The sequence below is a fragment of the Vombatus ursinus genome, unplaced genomic scaffold, assembly GCF_900497805.2.
Source record: "Vombatus ursinus unplaced genomic scaffold, bare-nosed wombat genome assembly UNPS02009770.1, whole genome shotgun sequence".
In the NCBI taxonomy this organism is placed as follows: domain Eukaryota; kingdom Metazoa; phylum Chordata; class Mammalia; order Diprotodontia; family Vombatidae; genus Vombatus; species Vombatus ursinus.
This window is the reverse complement of record NW_020949548.1, coordinates 16,944,237-16,968,623: the sequence shown is the minus strand read 5'-3', so window position 1 is coordinate 16,968,623 and position 24,387 is coordinate 16,944,237. Positions and strand designations below refer to the sequence as shown.

Here is a 24,387-nt window from a genome sequence, read left to right as displayed (position 1 = left end):
TGCCTCATGCCACATCTGGGGATCCCTCCTTTTTGAAGGATAAGCCAATTTTGAATTAGGCTTTGCCTACCCTTTTAAGAATAGAAAGCTGTCTGGCTCTGGAGTTGGAAGGACAGGATCCAGATTCTGCCTCAGGCACTTTCTAGCTGTTTGAGCCTGAGTGTGTCACCTAACCTCTCCCAGGCTCAGTGTCCTTATTTGTAAAATGAGGAGGATAGAGTAGATGGCCTCCAAGTTTCCTTCTAGCTCTCAGTCTATGATCCAGTCAAGGAAGGCCCTGGGACCCTCTTCCCTAAGACCTGTTATTCTAGCAGAAATCAAGGTGGAAAAGGCAGAGTTAATATTACTCCTCCTTCCTTTCCCCCTCCCCACCCTGCTGTCCTCTCCATTTCAAACAGCTATAAGCCAACTCATTGTTAGGTTATAGCTATATTATTGCCAAAATGGGAAAGCCATCAGGCTCCTAACATTCTATTTATCAATGTCCCATTTTTCAGAGTCAGCAGCCTGTTTAAATAGGCCAAGTCAGTGCTGTTATAGTTGCATGCAGTGTCTTCTCTTTATCCTGTCCACTAATTTGCTGTCACTGTTTAAACTTTATTCTAACTAGTTGATGAACTGACTTCAAATAACCAGTTAATTCTGAATTATTTCCAATGTTGGCAGTGTTTTTGTTAGATTTGGTGCTCGCCATGCCCCAGCCCCTTTCTGACTCTCTTCCTGAAGAGAGGATCCTGAAGAAAGGATCCATAGTATAGTGAATTAGTAATAATAATGAGAATAATAATGTTAGCTGATATTTATAAAATCCTTTATGGCTTACAAAGTACTTTAGTTGCATTATATTATTAGTGGCTGCTAGGTGGCACCATAGTGCACAGAGCACTGGGCCTGGAGTTAAGAAGACCTGAGTTCAAATGTATCTTTAAACACTTACTAGCTGAATAATCCTAGGCAAGTCACTTAACCTCCTCCTGCCTAAGTTTTCTCATCTGTAAAATGGAGTTAATAATAGTGCCTAACTCCCAGGGTTGTTTTGAGGATAAAATGAGATGTCTAATGTGCTTTGTAAGCCTCAAAATGCTATATAAATGCTAGCTGTTATAGCTATAATTTTTTTTAATCACATTTGAGCCTCACAAAGCCCCCTGGCTTATTGAATGGGCAACTGACACCCAGAAAGGTTAAGTGGTTTGAACTGTCTCACCTTATGAGTTAATAGTGCATCTAGAACTTGGATCCAGGTTTTCTAACATCACAGCTAGTGCTTTTAATTACACCACACGGTCCTGGAAGAGGTATACAAAGAAATCTCAGACGTGGGATCTGCCCTCACAAAACTTAGACTCCAGTAGAAGTCTGCTCTAAGTGTTCCCTTTTTTTTCTGTAGTGAGTTAACATTTACAAAGAGGTGCCCCCAAGAATGAATGGTTCTAGGTTTCTTGTGCCCATTTGCCAGATGACAAGACTGCCGCCCAGAGTGGTGAAGCAGCTTGGACCAGGTTAGATAACCAATCCAGGAGCCAAGCTTTAAACTCAAGTCTTCTTATTACATACCCAGTGTTCTTTCCTCCTACACCACACCGTTACTCCGGACATAGCCTTGATCATTTTAAATATATTTTCCTGGGACAAGGAGAAGGAAGGTGCCTTCTGCTTGTCAGGTGGGAGATGCTTTAAAGCAACAGGATTGACTTCCCACCAGGCACCAAGGATGAGCTGTCCAGAAAGGGAAGAAGGGGGAGCCCCTTTATCAGAAGCATTACTGATCCTCAAATGATAACCTAGATTTACGCAGGCCACACCAGACTATTTCCCTTGTCCCTGCAGAAATGGGTCATGGTTTTAATTCCCAGGCGCTGACTGACTTTAAAGGAACTTCTCGGGTCAGTGACCAACCTTCTGTGCTCCTTGCCCACCTCTTTGGTCATCTCAGTTCACAGGAGGTTTTTCAGCTCTATTTCTTTTATAAACAATGGGGAGGACATGTAGGTGAAAGGAACGCAAAGGGATTTCCCAGGACAATTTTGGTCCACTCCCTGATGTTTGCACATGGGCCTCAAGCTCTGTTTTCCCTACAAGCCTTGGAATATGCTCACTAGGGTTCCCCATCTGGATAACAGATGGTTTGCCTGCAATGAAAAAGGCCAGAGAATACCATCAGTCCTGGGGCCTTCCCCCATGATGCTAGCTTTCATTCCTTTGGCTCCAGCATAGGTGGCTTTTAGCAATACTAACTCTACTAATGTCATTTTCTGATGCGTGATCCTGGAGGTGACCCTGTGTTTTCAAAGGTTATGCCTACAGAGCACAAACTCTAACACATCCTACTAAGTTTGGAGGGTTTCAGCTGTGTTCCTGGTCATAGATTGTCAATAGCTGCCCAAGGGTCAGCTGAGCCAAATGAGTAGATGCTATGGCATAGGTGGTTTTTGGATTTTTTTTGTTTTGATTTTTGTCAAAGCAACTCATGAAGACCACTTACTGAGATGTGTGTATATGGGATATTACTCACATAATAAAATCACAGATCCTGGGATAATTATTCTAATTATAGTAGTCCTTTAGTATTTACAAAATGCTTTCCTCACAAAAACCTTTGGGAGTAGCTACAAATATTATCATCTCAATATTACAGATAAGGAAACTGAGGCAGAGAGTGATTAAAGTGATATGCAGACCTGGATTCAAATCTTCGGTCTCTATTTCCTAGCTGTGAGACCAGAGGCAAGTTATGAATTCTTCATTTTACAGGAGGAAACATACCCAGAGAAAGAAAGAGATTTGTCTATGGTCCCCCAGAGAGATTGGTGGTAGTACTGAAGTCAGGTTTCCTGACTCTCTCAGTCCAATATGCTTTTTTTCGTTTTTGTTTTTGAGGCAATCAGGATTAAGTGACTTGCCCACGGTCACACAGCTTCTAAGAGTCTGAGACCGGATTTTAACTCAGGTCCTCCTGACTTTCAGGGCTGGTTGCTCTATCTACTGTACCACCTAGCTATACCTCCTCCCTCCAATATGCTTTCCCTCCACAACACTGACTCCAAAATCCTACCATCCTTGTCTCTCAGCTTTGTCTTTGTGATGTAGCTTGATCAAAAAGGGGACTCCAACTCTTGGAAAACAGCTTCAGTACCTACTATGGTCCTTCAAGTCTTTATTTCCTTCTCCAGCAAATCTTCCCCTTCTTGGCAATGAGTTCTAACAGCCTTTGGCCCCGGAAATAAATATCAAAACATTGCCAGAGTGAGGCCATTGTAATTTGCATGTCTGGGAATATTATCTTCTTTTTTTTTTTAATCATTGAGATCATAGGATTTTTGAATTGCAAGGGACCAGTTTCATTGAGCTCCCTGTAATTCAGCAGTGGATTTCTAGATATGTTTTATGTGTGTCTGTTGTGCCAGTGAGTGAGATGAACAGATGGTGTATGTGTATATATATATATATATATATATATATATATGTATATATATATGTATATATGTGTGTGTATATGTATATTTTTACATATATATATAATTTTTTGCTTTTCCTTTTCTTTGCCAACTTAATAGCCAAATATTATCAAACAAAGAAAGTCTCCTTTATATGAGTTTGAATCTATTTCACATCATGTTTTTTCATCTTGTGTTTTCTCCTTTATTGCTCTCATGTTGAGGTTCAGTATTTTGATCAGTTGATCAATTTTCAATTGATGATTGAGTCTCAAGTCATCTGCTCTTCTCAGATTCTGAAAATTAGATCCAAACATAAGTGTTAGCAAATATTCAATCTCTTCTCAAATCCTCCTCCAGTGCTGTACCATCCTGTGGAGGTACCCATGGGTTCTCAGAGGCCCTGCCAATGGAATTCAAGCCCCGACAAAGACAAGTTGGGAAGGCTTTAATTGTGTGCCCTACAACAAATAGACCATATGTCTGCCATCTTAGGACCAGCCTAGCTAAATCGACCACCACGGAATGATTTCTTTTTTTTTTGGCTATAGCAACTCATAAAAGGCTGTTTATTATGGAGCAGAGGGGTGTTGTTATCTGCATTGGTGGAAGGTTACACTGATAAAATTACAGATCTTTACAGTACTAAAATGTATGTCAGTTAATTCGAGGAATATTTTTAATCTATCTACAAGCATTTATTGAGTACCTTACTGTGTCTGGGAACTGGTGAGGTAAAAAAAATGCAACAGTTCCTGTCTACTAAGAGATCAGTGTCACAGAACCAACCAGCCAACCAAGAGGAGAGAATATCCAAGAGTAGAGAACGCTCAATAGTGTCAGATGCAGTAGAGAGGTTGAGAAGGATGAGGATTGAGAAAAAGGTCATTAGAGATCACTGGTGCCTTTGGAGAGATCAGTTTCAGTTTAATGATGAGGTCAGAAACCAGACTGCAAACAGTTGAGAAGGAGGAGAGGAATGGAAATGAAGTGATGAGGCTGGTGGTAGGTGGAGAGGAAGACAGTTTCTCACCCCCTCCCTTTTAGGAATTTAATCTTGAAAGGAAGGAGAGAGAGAGGATAATAGTTTGAGGGGATGGTCAGATCTGGTGAGGGAGTTTTTTGGGATGGGGGAGACTTGGTTATATTGTAGGCAGTGGAGAAAGAACAGTAGCCAAATTAGGTAAGGACTGAAGATTGAGAGAGGTGATATTGGGGACAATCTACTAGGAAAAATGAGAAGGAATGGGATCCAGGGTACACGAAGAGGGATTGATCTTGGTGAGGAGAATGGTTACTTCTTCATCAGAGACTGGAATAAAGGAAGAGAGAATGAGGGACATTCTCAAGGGAATGAGGTATTGAGAAGAGAAGAGAGAGCTCATGGCAGATGCTCTAAATGCCTACTGTATATTGGGTGTTGGGGAGATAAAAATCAGGAAAAAAAAAAACAAACAAAACAAGTCCTCATAGAACACATAGTCCAGTAAGCAAAACTCAACCACATATGATCAGAGCTGATGACATGCTCATCGATATTTCTGAAGACTGTGAGCTTATCTGCCCATCCTTTATGGATGGCAAACCTTGGTTTGGGCTTGATGTTCTGAGTACAGGAGATGATGTCCAGATCACAGCCTCCTGATCATCATAGTGTGAGCTCCTGTAAAATGGGTTAATATCATAGGAAAATTAATATCATAGGGAATTCACTGAGTTCACTCATTGCATGAATAAGTCAAAAACACTTCTGAAGCAATCATCAGAATTCAGTCAAACCTAATGAGGCCTTCGCTGCCTTGGGCAGGTGAGCATGAAATTTAATTTGTGCTCATCTGCCCCAAACGGCAGCAGTTCCAAGTCTCCTGATGTAGTATCAGTGTCTCTGAGAGGGAAACCTACATTTCATGAGATATTCTCAATTAGGCCTTGAGACTTCTCTAATGTCTGCCTCCTGCAGACTGCCACATGCTTGCAGGTCAAAGGGACCGATTTGGGAGCACTCAGCACCTGTCCCAATCTGGGCAGTTGTGGTAAAGTATCTGCCCCATTGTGATTTTCTATTATATCCCCAAAACAAAGCTAATGAGTTGGGGTGGGTAGGATCAGGGAAGGGGGATGTGTGAACAGGAGCAGGGTATCTGTTCTGCAATAGTCAAAATCACACATAGAGTGGCCTTGTCTCTTTTTCTTCTTCTGCACTGCAAATAACTAAAATAGACTAGAGAGCTTGACAGGTATTTTGACAAGTACAGGTCATTAGGAGCATACATTTAGAGTCCATCAAGTCTAACTCTCTCATTTTACAGATCAGGAAACTGAGGCTCAGAGTTAAGTGACTTGCCCAAGGTCATATAGCTTGTAAGTTTCAATTGTGGGATTTGAACCCAGGTCTCTATAACTCCAAATCTAGCATTCTAACAGCTATACCACATCTGTTATTTCTGGGTATGTTTCTTCTGAAATGGCCATCCCATTTTAGGATAGCTCTATTTATCAGGCCCCTGTGGCATACATTAATAAGGAAGCCTGAAGTGTCTCAGGTCAGGGAAGCATGGCCGTTCTCTCTGTCTCTGGACTAGTTAAATATCTGTGGACTCAGCTGAGAAATTAGAGTGATCACATGCTCCAGCAGGGAGCCAGGACTGCCCTTCGTAAAGGTCCTGTAAGCTAAGCTAGAACCTGATGAGGCCATGATGTGGTTTGGTCAGTGACTGTGCAGCAGTTTCTCTTCATAAAGATTCTGCAGCCTTGTAGAGTGCAATGCGTCACTTTGTAGAGGAAAATAAGAACACTGGAGCCTTTTCAAATCCTGACTGAACTTGGAAGAGGCAAAGCTGCTGGGGCTTCTTGAAGCCAATCTGCGCCCCCAGCTCCAGGGACCCTCAGCGGCCACACATGCCAAGTTATGTGCTGGTTTCACCATTAGGAAAATAATAGAAACTTCAGGAAACTTCCTGTCCATTTTCAGCCTTGGAATTTCTATTTTACTCTCAATCATTTGGTGAGGGGGTGGAGGGAGCGTAAGAAGCATTATCCACATTTCATAGAGGAGGAAACTGAGTCCCAAGCTAACAAATGACAAAACCCTAGTTGTTACATCATATTCTAACATGGTTGGAAAGTTAACCTTAGCTTGCCACCCCCATCACCCAGCTTGGTGAATATGCAGAAGCACTGTACTTGCCACTCACCAAGAACATAAGTGTACATGTATTTTTTTTTTTAATCTTGTTTTCATACAGGCAACAGCCTCAGATTCCCATCACCACAGGAACGGGTGTTGTGTATCCTGGTGCTATTACCATGGCAACTACCACACCATCTCCTCAGATGACATCTGACTGCTCCAGCACGTCAGCCAGCCCGGAGCCCAGCCTCCCTGTCATCCAGAGCACTTATGGCATGAAGACAGACAGCGGAAGCCTGGCTGGGAATGAAATGATCAACGGTGAGGATGAGATGGAAATGTATGACGACTATGAAGACGAGCCCAAATCAGACTATAGCAGTGAAAACGAAGGTCCCGAAGCCGTCAGTGCCAACTGAGGAGTGTTTGCAGAATCAAAATGCTCAGACTGGGGTTTTTTTTCTTCTTTATTTTTTCCTGAACAAAAAAAAAGTCTTAAAGAGCCCGCATGCATTTGTGGCTCCCCAATTACATCAGCAGAATGGTCTTAATTGTTTCATAATGTGTGAGACAGATGGAGTTTTCCCTGATTTTTCATGAACTTGTGTTTTTTTTTTGTTTGTTTTTTATTTAGGTGAAGACATATATTAAATATGAGACATCGGGACTTGAAAACTTATCTGAATCCATAGCTGTCTTACCAGTCTTACTTATTTTTTTTTTTTTGGTCTTATTTTTTTTCTCTTTTGGATGTTGATAAAGGTTTAAGTTACTGTTTTTAGATGGGGTTAAACATTCTCACTCAGGTATGCTGTGCCGGCCTACAGGTTGTGAATGTGTTTTTATTCTGAATTATGTTAGCAAACAACTGCAGATTTCATCTTGTGAACGCGAGCAGAATGTCTGCGGGCACGCGAGCGCGGCTGCGTGCAGAGCACTTAAAAAAGGCCTCTGAATTCCATTTTTCCATGTGTAGAGTTGAACTTCTGATGTGCCAAACTTTTTCATCACTCTTGAATCTTAAAAAAATTTTTTTTTGAAAGTCTTAAGGGAGACACTGCAAAGTCTTAGACAATCCTTTGGCATCTTAAAAAAAAAAAAAGGATAACCACAGGTTGTATTTTTTTCCTTTTTTTTTCTTTTCCAGAAAATGGTAAAGTACTCAGGAATCTGGAGACAGGATATTGTAAGGAGTGAGCTTGGTTGCCACCATGCATGTACCCAACTGCTTTTGCCTCTCACTGTGCCATCAGTGTGTGACGTGACGTGACATGACATGATGTGATGTGATGTCCGCACAACAGAGCGATCACCAGTTATGAACAAGGCTGCTTGTCCCCATGTGAGGCTGCCTCTCACAACCCCCATTACCCCTTTGCCTTTAACCCTGGCATTCAGTCTTAAACATATTTTCTCTTAAATAATTTATTCATTCCAGAATGTCAAGGGTCCAATGATTATTTATTTTAAAAAGCATTGTTGGTGGCATTAACTTAACGATCCTTATTTCTACCCTTCTACCCCCAACCCCCCAACCCCCCCTTTTTTTGGTCCGCCATTACCTGCTACAGACATGAAAATGTATGTAAGGATTGTATGTCCCCAGAACATCTGGAAGCATTTCTTAAACATAATGATAATTCAAGTTAATATTTTTAAAGCCAAAAATATTCCTCCTTTACAGTAGGTAACTGGCTATAGGGCTGTGTACTTGCAACCCAGGTATAGGCCCTTACAGCTGAACAGGCCAGCCTTCTGACTTCCCATTCTATGTCTGAATTCTATGGGAGCTGATTTCAGCAGGGAGTGATGAGGTAGGCTTCAGGGGCCACCAGCAGCAGGGCCAGACAAAAAATCTCAGGAGCCACCCCCCATCCATGCTTGCAGGCTCCATGTTGGAGCTACGTACGGGTGAAGAGTGAGCCAGTCCTGGCCAGCAGGATCAGTGGTTGTGTAGGGTTTGTTTATAAAGTCCCAAGCACAGGGAGAAGTCACCCAACAGCCTCCATGCTGCAAGTAGAGAGGTAAATAGTGAGTCGGGATGCATTTGGGGAATGAAATGTAAACTTTGGAGGAGCCAAAAGGAGAGGAGGAAAGGAGAGTATTCCCTTGTGAGAAGTTCCTGCTTTTAGAACCAACAGCTCACGGGGAGGTAGAAGAATTTCTTTGGCTGCCTCCTTCACCTATGCAAATAAGTCACCCTTTCTGCAGCAAATGGAGTACACACACCCAGCCCTGTGCTTGTTTTTGTGGGGGTGTGCTCATGTGTGTGCATAGAATGGGAGATAATATACAGAACTTAATTCACCGTGCACATGTAGCACCCATCCCTGGAGAGGTCTCCTGCCTGGCTGTAGGGCCCCTGGGCTCCCAATGATACCAGCTCCCTCCTAGGTTCAGCAGCTCAGTTCTCTGCCCACCCCTATCCCCTTCAATTAGTGTGGATCTTTTTGCCTTCGCCTCACTGTCTCCGTTCAGAAAGCCAATGACCAGGCCTACTCATCCCCAGTGGGACAAAATACGAGCTCATTACTAGGACATAGGAACAGGGCTGTCAGATTTCTTGAGCCATCTCATCACTTGAAAGCAACTAGAGGATCTCTGTATTTATTTTCTCCAAACCCAAGGCCATACCCAATAGCAATAAACAGGTCCAGCTGAGAGGAGCCTGAGCTCCGGGCTCCCATTAGCTGGTGAACGCTCTCTACAAGCTGATTGATATAGGTACTGATAGACAAGCTGTGTTCTTACATCAGTTGGGGATCAGAACTTTGTTTGAATTCGTTTTTGCTCAGAAGAGGAGGAGGAGGAGGAGGAGGAGGAGGAGGATTACTCACTAAAGATGGACTATTTATTATATCGTCTTACTGACTTAGCCAGTTGGTCACCTCTCCTTAGTTCTCTTTCTCTTACCCAACCCCTGCCCTCCCCCCTTTCCCCACACCGCGCTTGCTCCTTCTTTCTTGGTTCTGTTGCATAGGTAGAGTGCTGTATGGCTAGCATTGTGTCGTCTGTAATTAATTTTGCACAAAAGCAAACATTTAGAGTAGTTGGTTAATTTTGTTTTGTTTTTATGACCATGCCAAAATAATATTCTGGGCTGGTGGAGAACAAAGGACTGTTCTTTAGGACTGAAACTTGATTTTGCTCGTAGTACAAACACACACACACACACACACACACACACACACACACACTCACAGATGTTGTTTTGTAAGTGTTATAAGCACTGGATATAAATGGTATTTTTTATCACTTCTGACTAATGTGAAACTGTTGTACGAAAAATACATGAACAAAAGTCATCTGTTTCGACTCGTGTGGGCTTGCCCCGCAGTTGCCGGATTTGAGTCATTTTATGTCTTGTTATTTCATTTATTTATGCAAAATCCATGCGTGTATGAACACTTTGTTGGAACCGCAGCCCCCGCCTGCCTCAGCGCTGGGGTTCGGTCACTTCTAGCCACGTTCTTCAAAAATGAAAGGCTGTTCAGGAAGGATCTGATTGTAAACGTCTCATTCATTCGTTGGGTCAGACGGGAAGGTTGTATCTGGATCTCAATGTTGCGCATAAGCAATTTATTGTATTTATTAGCCAACTTTGGCTCTAAATGTCGGTGGAAATTAAGAAAGGACAATCGTAGCGATAGCTTCATTTTACTTTTATCGGGGCTCGAAACAAAGTCTTTTGATGAATCTACCATCTCATTTTAGATTTTTTTTAAAAGTGTAAATATAACATAGGAAATAGAATTTTATTTTTGGTTCATGAATAATTAGTGAAGTATAAGTTATGTATTTACTTTTTTCTGTTCTGTATCCATGTATATTGGTCCATATTAAAAGCTGACAAGTCACTGTACCTCATGCAAATGCTGAATTATCAGAGTGAGAGAGCCGTGAGAGCTCAGGCTTGGACCTCTAGCAAGACCCCTCACTTGGGCTCTCACTGAATTTAGAAGACACCGTCCACAGACACAGACTTTTTCTTTTTTTTTTAATATAGAAAGTTGATACATCGAAAATGCCAAATTTCCAGGATAGCTGGTAGGAAACTCAATTTGCTTTTGTGAATCCAGGCAGAATGCATGAACTAGTCCTGTTACTGTTTGATAGCAGAAAGCATGAATAGCATTTGGAAAGCAAAAAAAAAAAAAAGAAAAAAAAGCAAAAAAAAAGACGTCTGAAGATTAGACTCATTAATAAAGCCCCACCCCCTGCTCTGCCCCCACCATACCCAAATACTGAATAGTTTGAATAATATGAGACTCCATATTTCTGTGTCCATTAGTTCATGGTATTGTCATATCGCAGACGAAAATGATTTACACATTGTAAGAGGACGTGTGGGGCTTTTCCCTATCACTTGGAGTTGGGGCACCGGCAGGAAATACTCTTTTTAACCATTGTGCCATGTAGTTAATGGTGGGATAATATATACATAATATATGTATATATACACACATATTCATACACATAGATACATATAGATATGCATATATGCGTATGTATATATGTGTATATATGTGATATGTATATATATACATGTGTACATATTGCTTTTGTCCACAGACTTTGCCCCATCTCCTGAAATTGTGTAATTGTGAGGGAGTGGTTGGGGCAGGAAGTCTGTGGACAAAAGCCATCAGGCTATTCCTGTGCTTAATGAACAAATGTGGTGTTTTTCTGTTTGGGACAATTATAAAACGTTTCTTGTTTTCAAAAATACCCAAATCACGACAAAATCTAACCCCGTCCACTCCCATGGTTCTCCTTTGGGAAGCAGTGGCCCCAGGAAGAGGCTTGATCAGAACCCCCAGGTGGGTCCTCCCACATCTGGTTCCTGAGTTTATCTAAGGAAAGGCTGAAGATGGCTGCCTTCGCAACCTGGTATGCATTAGGCCTGTGGAACACCAGGGTATTTATTTATCAGAGGGCCAGTGAGTTACCTTGTAGTGTCAAAGTTGAAATAAAAGGCTGCATTCTTTCCCTTTGGAAAGGTTGGGGGTGAGGGGTGGCAAGTTACTCCAAACATTCTCACCTAGGGCAAGGAGTGGGTGAGTCTTCCAAGGCCCCCCGCTGTTTAGAGCACGCCTCTTGATCCCCTGAGGAGAAACTCATTCTAGCCCCAGCACCTCCAGTTTGGCCTAATTGTTTTGTAAGATGATTTTCCCGAGTAGTTGACAAGAAAGGTCACTTTGCCATTTGAGACCATGCAAGATACCCTGTGCCCAGTGCCATTGAATTGCCCAAGAATTGCAGCTGGTTAAATGAAATCTGATGCTTTCCTGGGTATTCATTTTTCATATAAAAAGGGACAAATGGTGCCCCCTCTCTGAGGGACTTTCCATTGGTGTTCATTTAAGAATGGACTTGGCACTCACATCCATTCTTCTCAAAGAATAATTGTGTCTGACCTCATCTGCCCTCCTACAAAGCACTTGTTTCATTGCCTTCTTGCGCCACCCCCCCTCCTGACATGCTTTTCTTAATAAATGAATTCTCTCTGTGATTCCTTTTGACCATGTTCCATTTTTCTTATACTGTTAGGACCCCAAGGTGAATGTGATATAATAATTGATCATCAGAAATATCAATATGCAAACATATTTGTTTTCCCTTCCCCTTCCATCAGGGGCTGAGCCATTTGCTCCTGAATTCCTGTATTCTGGAAGCAGACAACTTTGGTTCAGAGGGCGGGGCAGAGTAAGGGCCTCCAGGATGGGGATTAAGGGTTGAGGAGGGGGAGGGGAATTGCTCATTGAAAACCATTTTCAACTTGATAGGGATGGCAATACAAGAGCTAGAGAGCAGCTTGACAGTAGGGTGTGCTCTTAATTTCCTCTTTCTGAAGAACCCCAACTGAGGTCCTTGGTGCTCCTGGATTCTGGGGAATGTGCAAATATTTCACTGTGTGTATGTGTGCACGCTGTCCCTGTGCATTCTCTTTCCCTCAGGCCATCCTCCTCTCTGTCTCCCTTTGTCATGTGTGTGTTTTTGCTTTTTGAAAGCACAGGTTTTATTGTTACCCTTTTCTCTTCCATACCACCCCACCCCACCCCACCCCACCCCCCAGCTTGTAGTGTGATAGAATCCTTAGCATTTCTGTCCATTCATTATTGTATTTGCCATGTAAATTTTTTTTATTACATTAAGACAAGCTTATAAGCTGTTACTACATAACTTATCTTACTGTAACTCTTTTTATTTCCTGACGTAATTTGTTTGTGATGTATATTGTGGGATTGTACTCTATGTTAATTTAATCAGCACAATTCACTGACATGCTGGACTGACATGCTAGCTGCTGTTTCCAATTGTAAAGTTTGTGTAGGGCTATAGGGACCATTACAACTCTGTTGTCAAGGTACTATGCTCTGGTTCCTATAGCAACACTGTGGGTGTGGCCCTGGAGATGCTAGGGTTGCTGTTGAGATACACCCTCTAGCAAATTTTAACCGGCAGGTTTTCTTCATAGAAATTCTATGTACAATGCAGGTACCTACCTGGGCCCATGGCTGGTAATGATTTGGGCATTTAGAGGAAAAAGATTAAAAAAAAAAAACTAGTGTCTATTGCTGCTTTGAATATGTTTTAAAGTCTGAAAATGTAAATAGTTTATCAAAAAAAAAAAAATCTTGTACAGTCCAGTGTAAAGTTTTTAAATGAACTTACAGGTTGCCATCACATCTTTCTCACCCTCTCCTCTCAACACCGAAAACAAAGTTTGCTAAGGATAAAAAGCTATTGATGACAAAGTAATCTCTCAAGTTAAAACAAGAAAAAAAAAAGAAAAAAGTTTTAAAAAGAGAATCATCATTCTTAGCTTCATTGCATAAACAGACTTCTTGGGATTTTGTTGTGCAGTATTGACGTGAGGTAAATTCAATATTCAATAATCTCTCAGTGGTACTTTTAAAAAGTCTTCTCCTCCTTCTCTGCCTCAGTAATTAATGGAAAAGACACAGTTGAAAGGCACACTGTCTTTATATATTCTGGTATATGTTGGCACCCCTGCTACATATTCCTTTTTTTCCCCCTTTCTTTTATCCTTACTTCTTTATTTTTTTCTTTTATCTTTTCTTTCCTTCTTTTCTTTTCCTTCTTTCTTTCTTTCTTTCTTTTTTTTTTTTTTTTTTCACAAGGTGCTTTCCTGTTATGTTAAACATGCCACCATCCTCCGGTGATACCGTATAATATGCCATGATGGGGGTATCCCCCCCCCAGGGGAGTGTCTATAAGAACTGCCTATTTATGCTCATTTACCTCAAGACTGTCCTCTCTACCCTTAATCTAGTCACCATCACTCCATCTTTTGTACTGCTGTTGACACTTACAAAATTAAAGATAAATTTTGTTTTATGACATCTGCCAGTGTCCTTGTCTATGCGACGCACGCATTTCCACATCTTGTCCCAATAAAAACAAACAAACAAACAAACAAACAAAAACTGGAGTCAGCATTGCTGAGCTGGGTATCTAACAGGTACTGATAGGTCATCAGCCTCATAGTAGCTACCTGATTATGTTCCTCATCTTCTTGATAAAGAACTCTTTCAGGCTGCTTTGTCTTGAAAGGCATGCCCACCCCATTCCGTGGCTCATGTTGGAGGATGTATATTTTTGCAGCAGGAAATGTGTGTGGATCGAGCCTAGAGGAATAAGGAGATGATGTGTATTTTTGACGCTTAGTGTCATAGATTCTCCATAGAGCTGAAAGAGATCTTACAAGTCCAATCTATACCTGAATAGGAATCCCCTCAGTAACATTACCAGCAAGAGGTTATCCAACTCCTGCTTGAAGACCTCCCGTGAGAGAGAAACTCACCACCTGCCAAAGCAGCCCATCCTATCATCTTTTGGATAGCTCTATTAGGAAATGTCTTTTCCTTTTACAGAACCCAAATTTGCCTCTCAACATTTTCCCATCCATTACCTCTAGTCTACCATCTAGAGCCCAAATGAGTCTCATCTTCCTTCTCCATGATAACCCTTAAGCTATTTGAAGACAATGGCTATCATTTTCCCCACCCTAAGTCTTGCCTCCAGGCTAAAAATTCTCAGTTCTTTTAAGAGATTCCCCTCTAATTCATAGTTTTGTGTGCCTTTAAATGATTACTTAAGTCTGTTGTCAAGTGAAGTTGAAAATACACACTCCTTTGGAAAAACAAAATAATTATGTCAAAGTATGCAGTTGCAACACCCAGGAATAAAAAGCCAGGAGTCCTGGCCACACACTCAATGTACTGCAACTTAATATGGCTGGCTAATGGCTTAGATGGAATATTCTAAGAAGAATGGCTAGGCTATGCTTTGGGTGTGCCTGGAAGGTTCTAAAACATTGGATTCACATGGCACTGGTTTCTAGAACAGATTCTCAGCAATTCTTTTCAGCTGAAGAGTTGGATCCAGAAGATGGGAGCTTTGCCTCCATGGAGTCAATTTGCTATTAAATGGTGTACCCCCAAATTCTCCAAGCAATTTGTATAAAATCCAGCTATTAAGTTACTAATACAAGGGGAGAGTAGAGGTAGCATGGCATAATGAATAAGGCATTGGGGACATGAAGATCTGGTTTCTGTTTCTGCCTCTGACACTGTCTAGCCGTGTAACCATGGGTGAGTCATTTAAACCCTCTGAGTCTCAGGAAACTTGCTAAAATATCAACTTATTTATAGATGGATTGAGGTCTATGTTGGTAGAAGAAATTCTCACAAGAACAAAATCATAAATCCTTGATGTATGGATGTAAAAGGGGAAAGATAATAATACTCACTGTAAGGTTTACTTTCCCCATAACAAAGCTGGGAGATTGGTAGTGCAAATATCATTGTCTCCATTTTACAGGTGAGGAAACCATGGCTTTGAGAATTTAAGGGGATTGCCCACCGTCATGTAGTTCTGATCTGATAGAGTTCCATTCATGCCATACTGTTTTGGATCTTTGTCAAATTAAAGATAGGATTTCACCTCTTCAGTTCTTGAAAATACCAAGTTCCTTCTAAGTTACCTTGTGCCTTGTAGATTTCCCAATACGTCTGTGTTTGCCTGCCACTTTTAAGATGTTACACAAATTCTCCTGAAGTTTTGGGCATGGTAAGGGGTGGGGAAATATTTTGAGCATTTTGGTGTCTTCTGTGCTTCAGGTAACAATTTCAGAGTTTGTCTTCCCTGTAGGTTTGGAGATATGTCTCCAATTTAATGTTCCTACATTCAATAAAAACTTTTCCAGTAATGGTGGGGATCAGTATTTAGGCACCAAGGTGTCTTCCTTTGTCAGATGAGAATCAAAGCAGAAAGAAAATTCAAGGGACATCTGTTCCAACTTGTTGTTTGATAGATTAATTCCCATTCCTACCTTAACACCCAAATAACCTTGACAAGTGGCCATCCGGTCTCTGATTAAACAACTCCAGTGATGGGGGAAACCACTATTTCCTGAGACAGAGAGTCCTCTTGCTATATAGCTCTAATCACTAGGAATTTTTTCCTCATAATCAGTTGAAATTGGCCTGAAATTCCATGCATTTCTCCTAGATTTGTCCTCTGGAACCAAGCCCAACAAATCGAATCCTTCTACAGGGCAGATCTTAATATTCTTGAAGACATCACTCATGTCCCCCCAAATTCTTCTCTATGATGAACATCCTCAGTTCCTTCATTGGTCCTCTGATGGTACAGGTGGATCAGCTAATGGAATAGGTGGAAAAGTCTGAGAAGTCCTAGAGAAGTGACTGTAGGGTAGAGGGTAAGGCCCAAATTACACTAATAGTACAAGAGTATCAAGGGACAGCTTCTGGCAGGACAGATGGTGAGGTCTGGTGGGGTGGAAGACCATCAGAGTTGGTGACTCTCATTTCATCCAAGCCCTGAGATCAATAAAGCATCCTGAATGGATTCTAGGATGGCTCTGGGAAAGGGGAAAGGAATGAAGATGGAAGGCAAAAGGAAAGGACACCCTGATGGTCATGACCCTCTACCCACCCATCTTCAATGGGTTCTAGAGTGACCCTGAGGGAAGGGGAGGGGGCAAGAGGGAAGACAAAGTTGCATTAATAGAAATGCAATATCTGGAAGTGGAGAGGGGGATAATCTTGCATCCTCTGTCCCAGTAAAACCACCGATGGAGAGTTATTGTCAGTTCTGAGCATGATATTTTAGGGAGTTCATTGATGAACTGGGGCAGATCCAGAGAAGGGTGAACAAAATAATGAAGGGGCTGGAAACCACACTATACAAGGATCAGGTTAAGGAGCAGGCATGTTTATTCTGGTGAAGGGTGAGTGGGGGACAGACTGGCTATTTTCAAATATTTGAAGGAATGTTCTGTGAAAGAGCCTTGACTTGGTCTTCTTGACCTTAGAACTAGGACCAAGAGATGGAAGCTTTGGTGGCAGATTCAAATTCAATGTGAGGGGAAATCTTCCTGTTTTCCTAAAGTGGAATGAGGCTGCCCAGGAGCCAGGAGGCCACAGACCTGAGCCTTTTCAGATCAATTGCCCAAAGGGAGAAATATCACAGCTCTCAATAGGGGCTGCGTGGTTGGATCACTTTCCAGGCCGTGAAATAGAAAATGACTGCCAAATAGACTGCAATATGTGGGGCTCCCTGTTTTCACAGCTCTGTGGGCTGAGGGCTAGCTAAAATCCAATTGATTTAATCAAGAAAATCTGGACAGTGAGGCTCTGAATGGGCAAATTATCCAATCAAAACTTGGATATGAAATTAATGAGATGAAGTTGAATAAAATATGAGGAGGAAATTCCCATTTAATCCTTGATTCCAGTGGAGTTGAAAGGCTCGAGGCAGGAACCCAAGAATGGGAAAGTGGGACCCAGTGGGAAAGATCGCCAGTCCATGAGTCAGGAGAGCAGGGTTCCAGTAGCCTTTGGGCAGTCAATCTCCTCTGTACCTCAGTTTCCCAAATATGGTGCTCTACGTACTGGAAGAGATTAATTAGAGTTTACTAAATTAAATTTGTGATCAGTGATCTCTAAAGCCCTTTCTTATTCTATGTCTTAGTCTATGACTCTAAGTGCCATTAGAATGCATTAGAGGCAGTGTGGTATAATAGAGAGTCAAATTCTTCATGCCCCAAAGCAATTTACTTAAGCTCTAGGTGTCTCCAGCAATCCTGTAATTATAAGCTGAAGAGCAGGTTTCGGACTGGTAAAGGAAGTTTCCACACTGGGAGCCGCACATAGCAATAAAAACATAGATCCAATCCAAATTCTTTTAAAAAAAGGTGACAGGGATGGGGGGGTGTTGAAAAATGGAAGATTCTTCTGGGGGGGAACAAAAGAACCTTTCCCTCTGAGAATCTTGAGTTTATTTTAGGTTTATCATATGCTTAGTCATACTAGGGAGAATTCCGAGGCGTGACAACCCATTGGGGTCCCATCTGATAAAGAATTCTACAAAAGAATGGCTGACTCAGCTCAGAGGACTGTCATTCAATTTACAAACAGAAGCGGTGATTCAAGGAGGGGAAAAGTGAGGGTGCTTAGATACACAGAGCAAGTCTGTAGAATCACCCTGTGGTCCCCAATGATGAAGAAATCTAATTCATTGTGTGTAGCTAGGAGGTAAAATGGATAGAGCTCTGATCCTGGAGTCAGGAAGACCTGATTTCAAATCCAGCCTGAGATAATCATTAGCTATGTGACCCTTGGCAAATCATTTAACCTGTCTGCCTCAGTTACCTCAATTGTAAAATGGGGAAATAATAGCTGAACCTCACAGGGCTATCGAGAAAATGAAATGAGATACTATATGTAATAAATTGTATATATGCATTTATATAATATTTATGCATTTATAATATATTATATATTACATAATATATACTGTATTATGTAATATGTAAGTATTTATATATTGCTTTGAGCATTACATAAATGTGATCTGTTATTTCTAGTAGTAGTAGTAGTAGTAGTAGTAGTACTGTTATTGGTGGCCTCCGCTGCCTTCTTGCTCCCATAACTTGGCTATACGCCTCTGATTTATGAGATCTTAGCTCACAGGTCACAAAATAATTCAGCTGGGTTGGGTAGACAACTACTAGCAAATTCTGCTGCCTGAGCCATCTTGTTTTTCACTCATTAGATGCAAACTCTTCAGGCAATTATTTTGATGGTTGCAATATGAACCTGGGATTCCAAGCCCCCTCCACCATTGGCAGCTTGATTCTGATCCTCTGTTGCATCTTCAGAGATCAACGGGTAGAAAGTCACTCCTCTACCTTTTGGGCCATCTTGGACTTCTCTACCAAGTGTGCATTCTCACAGAGAGGCAAGACAGTTGAGTGGGGAAAGCAGTAAAGAAGATAGGAGCAGCTGCAGCCAACAGCCCCAAGGAGGGCATCAGCCTCTCCTCTGCTCTAAGATTGTCTTTAGGTAACCATTGAAAGAAAGCAGGGAGAGTTTGAATCTCTGATCTGATCCCTCAGTGGGGCTGTAGAATGGAGTTTGTTGAGAACACGCATAGCACATGAGGTATCTTTGTGGTGTAGCTAAGGAGTCCTAAAGAGTCTAGTTCCAGAACCCCATGGCACTCTGTCTTCCTCTGGAGTGTTAGGCACAGTTGTGAAAACCACAGATTTAAGCATATTGATATGATGGCAGGCGGAGGATGGTGAAGGGCTGTGAGTCCTTATAGAGACTGGATAAGCATTAGTCAGGTATGTTCTAGCAGAGGTTTCTTTTGTGTATGGTCCCGCTCAAATTCTGTCATTCTGAAAAAGGCTTGTTTACTGATTTGTCCTACAAGGACTCAAAGTATTAGGCACAGAAAATTCGAAGGAGATGTGCAGTGATTATCTGTGACCCAGAGTCAGCAATAGCTGTATCCTTGACCATTCTGCTTGTGTCAGGGACAATGGAACCCTTGCAGTCAGTAGGCATAGGACCCTGGCACCATAAAGTTGAAGGAGGGTGACTTTAGTCCTCATTGCCCCAAGATGACATTCCACATGGGCCAAGCTCAGGTCGGAGAGAGTATCAAGAATTTTTTTTCTCCCCACTTCTTCCAATTCCCTGCCCTCTCTCTCATTTTCTCCTTTTCCCACCAAGTTTCCCCTCCGAATCTATAAAATCCAAAAGGAAAAGCTGGTATAGACACTGCTAAAGAAAATGCCCCATCTCCATTCTGGCAAAAGAGGGTATTTCTAGTGAATTAAAGGGAAAATTGTAAAATACACCTATTAAAAATCTGGAGACATATTCCCTAGCTACATTGTGTTATCTCCACTCCTCTGTCCCCCACCCCCACCATTCACCTTTCCTCTGCTTCTCTTCTAGAAAAAAGTGATAAAAATAAGGCTTCAAGACTTTTCCAAACACAACTGGGCGTCAGGATCTCCCTTTTGCTAAGAATGATAGGCACAGTACTCTGAGTACTATAAACAAGTTGGTGACTTGATTCCTTTCCCTCTCCTCTGCATATATGCTATCTCTGGATTCTGAGTAGTTATTGTAGACTACATGAAAAAAAAATAAAAATAAAGGCCTGTTAAGGTTTTGCATTACCCAGGCAGAGGTAGGTGGGAATTTCAAAGAAATAATGTGACAGTTACATTATAACTTTCACACTACTGTTGGAAGCAAAATTATAAAAATATTTTCTGACACAACTCCATATGGGCATATGAAATTTCATTCCATTTTGCACATGCAATTAAGTGGCCAATATAATAAGTCACTGTGTGCACAGTTCAATTCTCTTTGTAGCTGAGAGACTGGGCAGGAGCAAGGCTTGGGCCAACTTGAACCCTGGTGGGATTCATCATTCTTCAGTTTAAGTTTCAAATGTGAAAGACAATTTTTCTATTTGCCCCCTCTGAATTAACTCACATTTATATAGTGTTTTAAGGTTTATAAAGCTTTATGGTTTATATAAGCTTTCCTCACAACACCCTGAGAGGTGACTTTTTTTTTCCTTCCCTTCCAGAACTGCAATTTCATTGGCATATGTTTGCACACCAAGGTATTTCCTGTTCCTGTTGAAGACTATAAGAGTTGATTCCCCTGATTAGACAAGTTTGCCAAATTTCAGGACATTCCATGGCACACGCCGTCTCTCCTATTCCTCTTTCTCTGCCTATCACCTACGTGGTTGTTGGCATCACTGGCTCACTTATCCTGACTTACCCTTTCCTCTCAACAACATTCTCTATAACCACAGACTTGCTTCTGCCACTGGATTTTCTCTGACATTAGCATCCAGGCTACACCTTGGCTCTTTCTAAATAGCTTCAGTGGGAGTGGTAATTAACAGAAGTGGGCACCTTTAGAGACACTGCTGAGCTCCCTTTTAATCACTGGTAAAAGAATCTCCCTCCCGCCACCATCAGTCATCGGGACCATCAGACTTGAATAATTTTGAGATTAGTATGAGTTTTCATTAGTATGAGTATGCCATCCTCCGATGCTGAACCAAGCATGAGTGGTACCATGGATAGAGCATTGGGTTTGGAGAAGAGGACCTGGGTTGAAGTCCCAGGTCACTTAAAGTCTTTGGCTCAGTTTCCCAGTCTGCAAAATGAGGGGGTTGGGTAAGAGTCAATGGCCTCTCGGGTTCCTTTCTGTTTTAAATCTATAATCCTGGGATTTCCTACTAAGCGTAGTCTTTTGCTGGGGTTAGTATTTTCACTATGGCAGGGATGGGTGGAATTTGTGTTTTGTTGGCATGGCTTTAAAAGTCCCAGGGGGTCATATCCAAAGCATGGGGAAGCACCAGAAGTCTATGATGGAGGGACAGCCACCAGACCACGGAATTTAGAGAATGCAATGGCCCATCAAAATCACCTAGGCCAACCCTCTAAATCAGGCAGCTGGGTGACAAAGTGGATAGAGTTTGGACTTAGATTTGGAGTCAGAAAGACTGAATTCAAATCCTGTCTTGGACACTTTATAGCTGGGTGACCCTGAGCAATTCATTTAACTTTTCTGTGCCTTAATTTCCTCATCTGTAAAATAGGAATAATAATGGCACCTACCTCACTAGGCCCTTGTAAGAATCTAATGAGACAATATAATAAACATTACACACTTTAAAGCACTGTATAAATGCTAGTTATTGTTATTATTATCATCAGGATTATATTCCACAAGTTAGGAAAGAGAGGACCTGAAACACTTGCCTGAGACTATGGAGTCAGAGCTTGGATTCTAACCAGATTTTTGACTTCAAATCCAATTTTCTCTCTCCTATCCAATGGCACTGACATCCAGTAGGGTTCTTCTTCCAGGACAGTGGGCATTCTGCTTTTGCAGATGACCAGGGCTGCTGGGGCCCATACTTCCAGGACCAGGTCCAGTGTCCAGACTGGGAGAGGAGAATGGGGAGAGGAGGGAAGAGGGCTTGGTTGCTTCTCTTGGTTTCTGCCACTTCTGTGCTGGAGTGAGTTGTCAGATGGTGGATAACCAGCACTGCAGCCATGAGCTATAAAAATGCTGAGACATTCTGTGCTCTTAAACGGGAGCTCTGCGGCCAAGGCGAGGGCAAACAGCTGCTGATTGGAAAGCTAAAGGTGTGAATCCAGCTGCTGTGGGGGGGTAGGGTGGGGGGAGGAGAGGGAAGTTCCTGCTCTTTTAATCACTGTAGCAGAATCCAAGTGATGAAATACCTTTAGTAGGGAGATCATGGTGTGTGAATAGATGATTAAGGTTTCCCCAAGTTTCCCCAGAGGGAGAGAAGGGGCAAATTCATTCTACCTCTCTCTTTAGGGGGCACTGATCTTGCTATTCTAAAATTCACAGATGGAACTGCTATAGTAGTTGTCTAGTCTAACCCCCCCAATGTTACAAAGAGGGAAACTGAGGCCCAGACAAGGAATGGGATTCATCTATGGTAACAAAGGCAGTAAGTAGAAGAGTTGAAATTAAAACCTCCATCTAACTACTGAAAACCCAGTGCTCTATACATTACACCATGGTCTAGACTGATCTGTGCAGTGACCAACAGTCTTTCAGGATGTTGGCTAAGGCATCTTTGGGTGCAGGCTGATCAGTTATGAGTTAGAGGAAATACAGGAACTGGGCCTGGTCTTCATCAACAGCTCAGCTACAAGTCCAAAGTAAACAAAGGCAACAGAATTGTCTTTTCTAGGGAGCCAGGAAACAATGGTGGGAGTATATATTGGTGGAGCAAGTGCTAAGCCAGAGACATTGATTGACATTGGGGGCCATGGCAGGGAAGCACAAGGAAAATGCAACCAAACTGTTTCAAGACTCTATAGCATTTGGCTGCTCCCAGTTTGCTGGAAACTCCTGTGAATTAGCTGTTAGGCCCCAGGCTCTAAGGCCAGCCCTGTCCTCCATCTTCCCATTGCATCCTCATTCTTCTCAACGGGAGGCAGCTGTATTAAGAATGTTGGCTAATACTTTTGAGTTGTACTAACAGACCTTGAATACCCCCTTCCCTCATTCCATTTCTCTTTCCCAAGTATCAGGATAGGAGGGTAAAAGTCAGGTCAACGGTGGAGGGACCTGATCACTATAGAGAAGAATAGGCAGTAGGAATAGAGACGGGACAGGGGTAGGAGAGAAATGCTAAGCAGACTCCAGCTACAGCTTCCTACACCATTGGGGGAGGAGAAGGCTCTATGTCCTGAGGTCTAGCCTCTCTTCCCTCTTTGCTGTCTTCCCCACCCCTTGCAACCATTGTTACTTGACTCCTCCTTTCTCCTCCCTCCCCCCTTCTCCAAACAGAATTCCACTCAATTTAGTTCTACTCAGTTTGCAACAACGGAGAACATGGCCTCACAATCAGGGTTTATAGTTCCAATCCCTCATACTAATTATTGTTTAGTCAATATTGTATTGATCTTTCTTTCCCTTTTTTTCTGCCCTCCCTTTTCTTCTTTCTCTCCCTTCCCTCTCTTTTCTCTCTTTCTCTTTCCATCCCTCCTTCTCTTCCTTCCTTTTTTCCTTTCTTCCTTCCTTCCTCCATCCCTCCCTTCTTCCCCTTCTCTCTCTCTCTCTCTCTCTCTCTCTGTCTCTCTGTCTCTCTCTCTCTCCCAAGCCCCCTTTTAATACAGAAGTGCACATAAATTAAAAAGAACCCACTAGTCGTGTCTTGCAAGAGGTGGTTCATTCCATGCTTAGGTCTCACCAGTTCTCTGACGTACAATATCGTGCCATGAATAAGACTGAAGTTATAGTGGGTCATTACATGGAAATCAGAGTTCTGATGCTTGTCAATGTTCTTTCCCTTGATGTTATGGTGGTCCAGCACAGGGGCCACATTAGGAACTGATGATCTTTACCATGGTTTACCCTGGGCTTGTTGCCTGGGGGTCTTCTGTCTTATCAATAGAGGACCTAGGCTGCCATTACTTCAATTCCATCCCTACCTCAATTCCCAAAAAGTAGAACTACTTTTGTCTCTAGTCTAAGGGGTACTTCCCAACAAAGGGAGGAAAGACAGTTTTTTTAAATGTACCCTAAGTACAAATATAAACCAGGGATGGAGCAAGTAGCTTTATTCTCACCAGAAAAGGAGCAACAGAACATGAAACAAGAAAGAATCATGGAATGAGTGTCATCCATTGAGAGGCCAGCATACAAGACTGTTTGAGACATTTGTGATAGGACTGAGGGGATTGCTCTTTAGTATATCCCCAGATTTCTGACTCACTTGGATATTAAATGAATCCTCATAGTCCATAGGGATGATCCCTCCACAAATGACCTCTCCATCCACAAGAGGGTGCTATACTTGACATTGAATAAATAGTTCTCATGATTCTGCTTACTTCCTTCTGTATCAGTTCATATGAGTTTTACCAAGTTTCTCTGAATTCTTCATATCAATAATTTT

The 24,387-nt window shown here is 42.1% G+C and overlaps 1 protein-coding gene across 1 annotated transcript in view; it reads left to right on the top strand.

Annotated features, from left to right (window-relative positions):
- Window positions 1-7,168, top strand: part of SOX6 (SRY-box 6) — a 364,739-nt gene extending 357,571 nt beyond the window's left edge. The window contains exon 16 of the mRNA XM_027852618.1: window positions 6,683-7,168. Coding sequence (XP_027708419.1) covers window positions 6,683-6,986 — 304 coding nt within the window. The 3' untranslated portion in view covers window positions 6,987-7,168. The remainder of the gene's footprint in view (window positions 1-6,682) is intronic.
- The last annotated feature ends 17,219 nt before the right edge of the window (window positions 7,169-24,387 follow it).